General features: G+C 33.6%; 1 protein-coding gene across 1 annotated transcript in view; it reads left to right on the forward strand.

Moving 5' to 3' along the window:
* Positions 1-9,955, forward strand: part of LOC104164126 (sodium channel protein type 2 subunit alpha-like) — a gene marked incomplete at its 3' end in the record, with an annotated part of 58,596 nt that extends 48,641 nt beyond the window's left edge. The window contains exons 21-26 of the mRNA XM_009703362.1: positions 952-1,233; positions 4,381-4,434; positions 5,683-5,820; positions 7,545-7,649; positions 8,746-9,016; positions 9,924-9,955. Coding sequence (XP_009701664.1) covers positions 952-1,233; positions 4,381-4,434; positions 5,683-5,820; positions 7,545-7,649; positions 8,746-9,016; positions 9,924-9,955 — 882 coding nt within the window. The remainder of the gene's footprint in view (positions 1-951; positions 1,234-4,380; positions 4,435-5,682; positions 5,821-7,544; positions 7,650-8,745; positions 9,017-9,923) is intronic.
* Between the last annotated feature and the right edge of the window lie 5 nt (positions 9,956-9,960).

Below are 9,960 nucleotides of genomic sequence, written 5' to 3' on the forward strand. Positions count from 1 at the left end.
GTGTAGGGGAGTGTGTCCTGTGGTACATCGCCATCATCACTATGTTTTACATGATTTGCATTGCAAACAACACATAAGTCCCTATCTAATAAATGGACAAAACCTCTATTGATCTTAGACTACTTTCAGTCAAATTAGTGAACTGAAAAATCCTATTTTCAAACCCCTACACAAAAAACTACCGCAGTCTCTACTGATTTGGTAGAAAATTGTCTGAATATCTGCAGCTTTCTTTTAGGTCAATCATAATAAGTAAAAGAAATTTTTTGTCAAGGGATTTCATCTCATCTTTTGCCCATATAGAGTAGTTCAACTGTATTAAATGCAGCCAATTAAAAAAAAAAACAAACAAAACTAAAGGATAAGTGTAAGAGCAGCTATAGTGAGCCAAGCAATTTAAAACCGAGACTTATAGCAGATGCTGTTAATAAAACTAATAAGATACGTTTAATTATGTTACATTGTATGTAGATGCTAAAATACACTGGTGCCAATATATAAATAATTTTTCTGAGAATAAAATCATTAGTAATGATAATTTTACATGCAGACATTTTTATTCAATCTTCCACATCATCATTCTTTGATCTTTTTCTGGTTTATTTTCTATTTATAGATTTTGATTTGTATTGTTGGAATTTAACATTTATTTCTCTCTTTTTCTCTAGAGCACACAAATACTAAGAATCCATCTTGCTACTAACAGGTTTTCTTTTGCTTTTTGAGTTTTTTTCAGACTTTTGCATTGTCTTGGTTTCCATATTATTTTATTTCTTGCTTTTTGCAATCTGATTAGTGTTTTTATTGAACCTTAAATAATGTTTCCCCCATAAAATTTTAATGTAATATTTTAACTGTCCATTCCATATTAATACTGTTTTAACATTTTTAAAGTATTTTTATTTTTCTGTTCATAAACTAAGTGGCTATTTTGTCTAATTTGTACACCAGGTGGTTGTAAATGCCCTTGTAGGAGCAATTCCATCTATCATGAATGTATTGCTGGTTTGTCTCATATTCTGGCTCATCTTCAGCATCATGGGAGTAAATCTGTTTGCTGGCAAATTCTATCACTGTGTCAACACCACAACTGGTGAGATGTTTGATGTCAGTGATGTCAACAATTATACTCAGTGTGAGGAACTCATAAAAAACAATCAAAGTGCCCGATGGAAAAATGTGAAAGTAAACTTTGATAATGTAGGAGCCGGATATCTTGCTCTGCTTCAAGTAGTAAGTAAATTTATGTATTTTCTTTTTGCTCTTTTTAAAGAAGTCTAGGAAAAATGGGCAAGTTAAGACTTAAATAGTGGAATAATTTTTTCATAGCAATGATGCACAGCTTACACAACTCTGTTGAATTGTTACCTGTAATTTTTGTATTAATGGTCGTAGAGTGAATTTCCATTCCAAGGGTAGGGAATACAGTTTCACTGTGATGATAATGTGAAAATAATAAGTGAAAAAGTTACAAGAATCTTTTTAGTGGTGCACAATACAAACTCCAAGAATGCATTTCATGAGTCTTGCCATGGTGGACAAGGCTCAGAGGTACCTCTAATTATTAAAAAGGTCTCTCCTCTCCTTTATGAACTTAGTTACCTTGTAGGACAGGAGGGCAGACAGCAGCTTAAAAGACAGCAGACATCCTAACTGGCTGTCTGGTCTAAAGTGAGCAACTACTGCCAATGCCTCCCACATACTCTGTTACTAGGTTTCATTACACATCCATGGCAACACTTTTTCACAGTCAAAATCCATTAATCTAGGTGCTTTTGGCACTGTGAAATAATTTGTCTTTTGTCAACAGCCTGCTCAAGGTAGAGTGGATTTTCCTTCGTGTCTATCCTCATCTAAGGAACCAGTTTTTGAGTTAGATGGTAAAAATAAAAATATATCAACCTGGTGTCTCCAGTGCAGATATTTGTTTAATAGGGGCTTGATTTTCCAGACCTGGAAGTCAGTCTAGGGAAAGGAATCATAAATAATGCAATATCTGAGACTGAGGCACCCAATGTTTCATGTAGCATGGAGCCAATTCTTTCATAATACTTACGTAAAAGGTCTGAAATCCTCTGAGAGAAGTAGGAGCTGCCCATGGGGAGAATATGGATAGTTACTGATAAACAGATCCTAATTGAGTATTAGGCCTGATTAATCATATAACACTTTCTCTTGATGTTTGCAGATAAACAGCACTTGCTACTAAAATAAATATTTTTCCTTAAGAAGTACATGAAACTACAAAGACGTTAAACTGTGGGTAAAATAGGAAAACGTAAAATTCTTTTATCACAAAAAATACTCATGATTTATAACTATGACATTCCATTAATGCTTTTTAAGGAATCATTATAATATACTAAATAAATATTATGTTACTTATAGTATTATCCTTATGAAGTATTAGATATTATTGTATTGCATGGCATATTCATTTTATTAATAACTGCACTGTGGTACAGAACCATCTTTCTTCTAGGTACTGAGCACACCTTTTGTTTATGCCAGAGGAATAAAGACTTTAGCTCTTTACAGGCTCCTTGGCTTAGATGGAGCTTCTGATAGCTGATATCTGACCCAAAAGACAAGCAAGAAAGCAAGCAATTATGTTTAGATGATTGAGCTCTGTAGAATCCCTTGTCTATAACTTGACATACAGCTTCACTGTATAAAAAGATGTCAGAAATGTCATGGGATTGTTACTGTTTTGATATCACCAAGTTATCCAAGAATGGTATGCTTGTCCCTTCTGTCCCGGAGCAGGTCAGTATCCCTAGCTGACCTTAGTTCCCAAATTAACTACCTGGCTTAAAATGTTTTGCCTCTAAAGGCAATGCAATTCTCATGGGCTGAGTAGCAGTACTGAATGATGATTCTAATTCTCTGACTTTAGATTTCGTTTCTACCCTTGTACTAGAGATTAAAGTGAACCATCTTATTACCAATACTTGCCTCTGAAGATGTATAAGGAAAACTTCTAGTCTCTTGAAGCTGTGTCTGAATATCATCTGTGTCACCTATCCAGACAGTGTCAGTCTTTAATTGCTACACCACTATTGTGGACCTTTCATTCTTCTTCTCTTTATTTCTTTTTGTTCTGATTTTTCATTATTTTCCTTTTCAAATATTCACTTGCGCCCTTTACTTTTCCTGCAGAGATTAAGGGATCCTTGAGCACATATCATGACACCACTTCAGCTGATTGTCTCAATTAACATTCTCCCCCCACTCTTCTCCTGTATTTATTGCTCTTATCAATCTCTGCTCTTCTTCTAATATTGCTGTGTGAAGTACACCAAATGGCTGTCAATTGTCAACTTAGCCAGAAACGTCTATGAAGCCTGGCTCCAAGCATACCTTCTTAGTAAATTTGTGTTGCACTGCAAGATCCAGGAGGACATGAACACTTCCAGAGTGCAAGTTTTCTGCTGTGAAAACTAGCAGCTGTACCGAAGTACCAGAGCTACTTCTGGCAAGCACACATGCAAATATACTCCTTGGGATGGTTCCTCTCCTGAATCTCCTCAGGAGAGATGCTCTTTATCTGTTCATTTCACAGGCTTTTTAGCTCTTTTTTTCTTTATTGTGAATAAATTTGGAAACCCTGGCTAATGAGCAGGCACTCACACCTTCAACTAGCATGTCACACCAACCCTTTGGTGTTCCTCAGAAAGTGGACATTCCATGTCTATTCCAACCACCTCCTTACAGCATTGATGGCAGATCTTTCTTACTCTTTATTCTACCTAGACAAAGACTCTATAGGAACTCAGCCCAAAGTTTTATAGAAGTTAATCATCACAGCTCTTTCACAGTTCACTTTTTGGTCTTCTGTAAATCTTATGTGTAAAGAATGAATGCATATTTTGATTTTGAACAGAATCTATTCCTTTTAGTTATGTGGGATTAAAACATTTCTAAAAATACCATGGCAGTCTAGCCATAGCGAAAACATTCAGATGCATGTTGGTATCTGTCCAGAAGTTGTATTTCTGACTCCATCAATTCATGCTGCAAACTTGATAAAATACCTGTCACCATGAGTAATTCTAGGAGATTCCACCTGAACATCTCCAGCATTAACATCTGAGTCTACCATTCTTCATCTGCAAAGTAGGCATCTCTAGCTCCAAACACACTGTGCCCTTGCCGAGACCTTCAGAGACTGATTTTTAATATTTTTTAAATACCTAAAAATAATATCTAAAAAACCCTAATATTACTGTGAAAAATATTTTATTATGCCTGTGTTATTAAATGTGGTTTATAAATTTAGATATAATTTTATTAAAAGTTGAGGTCCAAATGCTATGACCTAGTTATTTTCCACATTATGATTTTTTATAGGGAAGATAAACAACTGTGTTTTATTTCTAGGCTACTTTCAAAGGATGGATGGATATTATGTATGCTGCTGTTGATTCACGAGATGTAAGTGTAAAGGCTTTCAAAGATCATTTGTTGGTTATATTCTGATATTGAGTATAGAATTTAAACAGCTACACATACAATAACACTAAGAATTATAATCAGCACCAATACATATTTTTTCCAGATACATTTACTCTAGAAAGGAACTTTCATGTAAATTCATGAATCTTAGAATTTGTAGTGGAAAGAATTAATCCCACTTCCTTCTGTTTAGCCAAATAAGTTAAATTAACTGGACTTTTTTTGGAAAAGTTAATGTTAATGAAAAAAACAATGAAGAGGGTTTTTAACCACTTCCTTTGGTAATCATGAGTATGAATTAATTTAAGATTATATAATGTCATTATTACATATTGAATATATTAATCTTTGTAACTATGCATTTCATTGTTTCTTTAGGTTGAGCACTTACGTTATCTAGCTATTTACACACAATTAGATTTTAAGGTTGAAGATCATCTGTTAAGTTTTCTAGGGATTAGGATTTTATCTTGGCTACAAAATTAAAACTATGTTTATCTTGTACAAAGAAGTGCAACACAGATGCCTGAACTAGTTCTGTACAATCTAGGTTATAGTCACATTAGTGATATCCACCATCACACAGCAATATTCATCTCTCAGAGTAATATATCCTGTTTCATTAACTTCAGCATTTCTACACTTCAGCACATTGTGCAGTAGAGGTGCTGTTGAGATGTGGAATCCAGAAGAATTGAGACAATAACAAAATCCTCCTTAGAAATTTGCCTCAATTTAATGGATTTCACAAAACATACATTCACTAGAAATTTATTGAAAGCATCTCTTCTTAGCTGGATGTAAGAACACTCATGTAAGACTAAAAGAGTTCCAGGGAGATTTAGGCAACAGTAATATTGATTAATTCTATTGCATGAAAATATACTGAACACAATATAAAATATTTAGATTTGTGCTGTTAAAATTTTAAGTAGTAATGACTGCTCTTAGTCCCACACTGCTTATTCCTTCTCTATGAGGAACTTTGTGTATATGTATATACATAAACATATCTGTGTGCATATTTACTTTAAAATTCCATATGAATAACCATTCTGTCAGCTTCCAGTTCTCCAAATATTGATTGGAATGGACATGTTGGGTCTTTTAAATAACTGAGTGCAGTTTATAGCTTTTCTAGCTGAGATAGCATATACCTATTAATAAATTATATACATTGTTTTTTACATCTAGTAAATGGGTAATAAAATTTATAACATTTTGTAGGTAGAAGATCAACCCAAGTATGAGGACAACTTATATATGTATCTTTATTTTGTCATCTTTATCATATTTGGATCATTCTTTACCTTGAACCTTTTCATTGGTGTCATTATAGACAACTTCAACCAACAAAAAAAGAAGATAAGTATTTAAAATGTTTCAATAGTGCCATAAGTTATTAGCGATAACGAATTAAGAATTTATGTAAAGCTAGTAAAAATAAAAAATTATTTCAGGTCCTTGAATAAAAATGTCTCTTTTTTTAATATAATCTGTGTTAAATCTGTGGATGTGATTTTGACCTTTGCATTTCAGCATTTTGACAAACGAAGAGGGATAAATCATGTGTCAGTTTGTAATAATTTGCAAATTGTGTAAGAGCTAAAATGAAGATGCAAAAAGGGAATGTGCATTATTCTTTTGACAAGATGTAATATTACCTGCCATGGAAGAGTTTCTTTTATAGTTAACTTTAAAGAATTAAGATAAATTAATTTTAATTAATCTTACAAACTGTTAACACTTAATGAAGATACAATATGGCATTGTATTCATACAATTGATAATAGTTCTGCAAACTGATTAAACAGTGGGTTAAGAGCAAGTCCAATAGACCTCACACAAATAGACTTAAAGATACAAGTAAAAGTATATACAAAAGAGCTCTATTTTTCTAACATTTTTGTGAGAAATGAGATGAACTTGTTAGACACAAATACAATCTATAATTTATTAGCAATAATAAAGCAAAGGTGTAAAAGGAAGGATATTTTTTTCTGTATATATTTGACATTCAAGTATTTTTGAAATAATTATACTGATAATGCATATAGTTTTATTTGAAATAACTTTAAAAATCTAAAAATACAAATAATCCCATTTAACATATTTTCAGATCTCACGATTCTTAGGCTTCAACTGCCAAAAAGAACTAGAACCTCAGGATCATTCTAAATCTTTGTATGCTGTGAAAAGCAGTTTCATATGATTTGGTTTTATCCAATCACCAAATAAAAAGCAGCAGTACCAAAGAGAATCTATAGTAAAAATCAACTGTGAACTACAGAATTTTTTTCCTTGTAAAATGTTCTTTAGCTTCTTAAAAGAGCCACAAACACGTCTGGGGCAACTTCCTCAGTTTCTATCAATTATGCCATGCCTTGGGTTTCCATATCCAGTTTAGCAGACAGTGACTGACATTTTGTATCCATCTGACTTACTTCAGACTCATCAATAAGCACAATTTACCTTATACTGAAATTCAGTCAGTCAGTTGCACATCTGACTGGCAGCGTTTGCATCTGCAAACAAAGGCTAATTTGAGTTAGTCAAGGTTCCAGTGGTGTTTTAATTAATAATTTGCTATGGCATGATTTGGATTTTCTGAAGTTTATCTCAAAGGTGATTTTTTTTGCTGTCATTAAAACCCTCCGATTAGACCCAAATACTCTCCCTTGACACAACTTCTGCCTCAAAGTTACCCCACTTTTAGACCTGGCTAGCTGTAATCCTGTCTATCTAGAATTTAGGACATGTAAGGCACCAGTTAGGCTCCTATGCACTAAACATATCCTAATCAGCAAGTTATTTAGCAGCATCAGTATAGTAAGAACCATTTTAGCCATGTCAGCAAAACCGAGCATGAAGACACTGGAAAGATGCAACCGTCAGCCTGACAAGGCACCAAAAAGGGTTTTTCTTGTGTGTTAGGAATGCATATGAGCATCCACAAGATAAACACCTGAAAAAATCACTTTTGTTATAGAAATCAAATATGATGTAATTATAATATTACAGATACATACTGTAGTATAATGTTGTAGGTGTAGACAGAAAAGTAATTAGTTCTGATATTATTTTTTTACTTTGGAGGTCAGGACATATTTATGACAGAAGAACAGAAGAAATATTACAATGCAATGAAAAAACTGGGATCCAAAAAGCCACAGAAACCTATACCAAGGCCAGTGGTAAGAGTGATTTGATTTTAATACTCCTAATATTAAATACTTATTTGGGAATATGATTTTAGCCAACAAGAGAAGGTTATATGTCTGGAAAGAAATTATTTTTCAATTTATTTTCTTGTAAAGGTAGAATTTGTCCCCTTTTTTTTTAATTCAGCGGACTAGATCGTTCATGTCTCATTAAAAAACACTCTGAAGTATGAACTGCAGGATTTAATAAGGTTAATGTGATAAATTTCATAATTCCCTAAGTCCTAGAAAAGCACAGTTGATTGGATCATTTATTGGTTCTTGTTACCCATGGATGAAGTTCATTTTCTGTTTTTTCTCCTCCCAGAGAATTTGTAGGAAATGGGGATGCACTGGCCATTGCTGCTGAAGACAGAAGGGGGCAGTGGTCACTTAATGTGAAAGACAGATGCAGATGATCTTACAGAATAAAAGAATGCCCTAAGGAGTAAAGCATAAACTAGGATAAATTTGACTCTAAGAAAAGAAACTACTCTGTTACTTATTGAACTCCTACAGTGTTTGGAAAAAATAAAATACTTGTTGCACCTTACTCACCAAGTTGTTAAAAATAGTCTCTCTAAGGACAGACATATGGCAATAAACATTTAGCTAACTCCTAAAGGAAAACTAGGATATTACAGTCGTGGTGTGTTTGAGGCATGTAACTTCAGCAGACCAATGATCTCACCAAGCACAATTAGTTTAAGGAAGAGAGAGACATTTCTGGGGGCTAGTATTCTAAAACCAGTAATAAAGATAAGAAAATAAGTTTCTATTTGGCTGGTGCTCTTGTTGGGTATCAAGTTATACCACCTTTTTTACACCAATAATATCCATTGTCAATGTTGTTACTATTATTATTACATTGTTCCCCTTCCCGTCCCTTCCGCCAACAGCGGTACACTTCTTGATCTGCTCTAACAGGACGAGACACAAACCAGCATGGGTTTGGTGTATATCACCAGATGCATTGTGAATTGGACTTGCTCTGCACTCCTAAATCTTGCAGGGACTTGCTTTCCCATTTGGCATTTGTAAAGACAAATATTTTCAGAATGTAAACTGTATTCCATCTTTGTTTTTGCAGAACAAATTCCAAGGCATGGTCTTTGATTTTGTAACGAAACAAGTATTTGACATCAGCATCATGATACTCATCTGCCTTAACATGGTCACAATGATGGTAGAAACAGATGACCAGAGTAAAGAAATGGAAACAATTTTATCCCGGATTAACCTTGTGTTCATTATCCTTTTCACTGGAGAATGTGTCCTGAAATTGATTTCACTTCGCCATTACTACTTCACTATAGGTTGGAATATTTTTGATTTTGTGGTTGTGATTCTCTCCATAGTAGGTAAGAGCAATTCCCTTTCAAGAAAGAACTAGTGGAAGGAAAAGGGAACATTTGTTTCAAGAATTTTATGATACTGAATGTGAAATTTTCTGTTTCCTATATGACTTACATGTTGATTCAGTTCTTCATACTTTATAGCATACAATATATGAAATGTTGCCTATAAGATTTTTATCTCTCCCATTAGATTCACTGTCATCTTTCACATCAAAAGACATAAAAGAACTCTTTGGCACATGAGATTAACATGTACAAATATAAAGAGGAATGTTTAGTGGTATATGCGAACTAACCACAAATTCGCTTTCAGTACTAAAACTGAGTATGTGAAGGGGGTGAGATTTTTAATTGCTTTTGTTAACTAAGGTCTTGGTGAATATTTAGATTTCTGTCAACTATAAGCTAATGACTCTCCAAGGTGCAAATGAGTTGTGTGACAAAACTTAACTCTTAAAGAGTTATACACCTGAGAGAGGCTGTGCTGATACACTGTAGAACCTCAGGTTAAAAAAATCACTAATTTGCAGAAATTAAGTCAATATAGTCCTTCATAAAAGACAGTGGTAATAGGCTCAGCTTCAAGAACTAATTACATCTAAGACAAAACCTTCTCTTTCCAGGCTGCTTTAGGAATAAAATGAAAGCTTAAACAGACACTAGCTACCTTCCCGCAAGCAGTCCTTTTTTTTACCTATTTTCCTTCTCCTAGATACCATTTCAACAAAAGGAAGGTGCTTTCACCTTAATAACAGCTTTCAATAAAATGTAATAACTTGTATGATGTTTTGCTATAACATGGACTCCCTATACTAATTGTTTTGGAGACAGCAATAAATAAATCTTTCTATATGTCATGAATGAATGAATTTAAAATTGTATTTTAAATATTCACTTTTTTTTTCTCTAGGTATGTTCTTAGCTGAGATGATTGAGAAATATTTTGT

The sequence above is a fragment of the Cariama cristata genome, unplaced genomic scaffold, assembly GCF_000690535.1.
Source record: "Cariama cristata isolate BGI_N322 unplaced genomic scaffold, ASM69053v1 scaffold8897, whole genome shotgun sequence".
Lineage (NCBI taxonomy): Eukaryota > Metazoa > Chordata > Aves > Cariamiformes > Cariamidae > Cariama > Cariama cristata.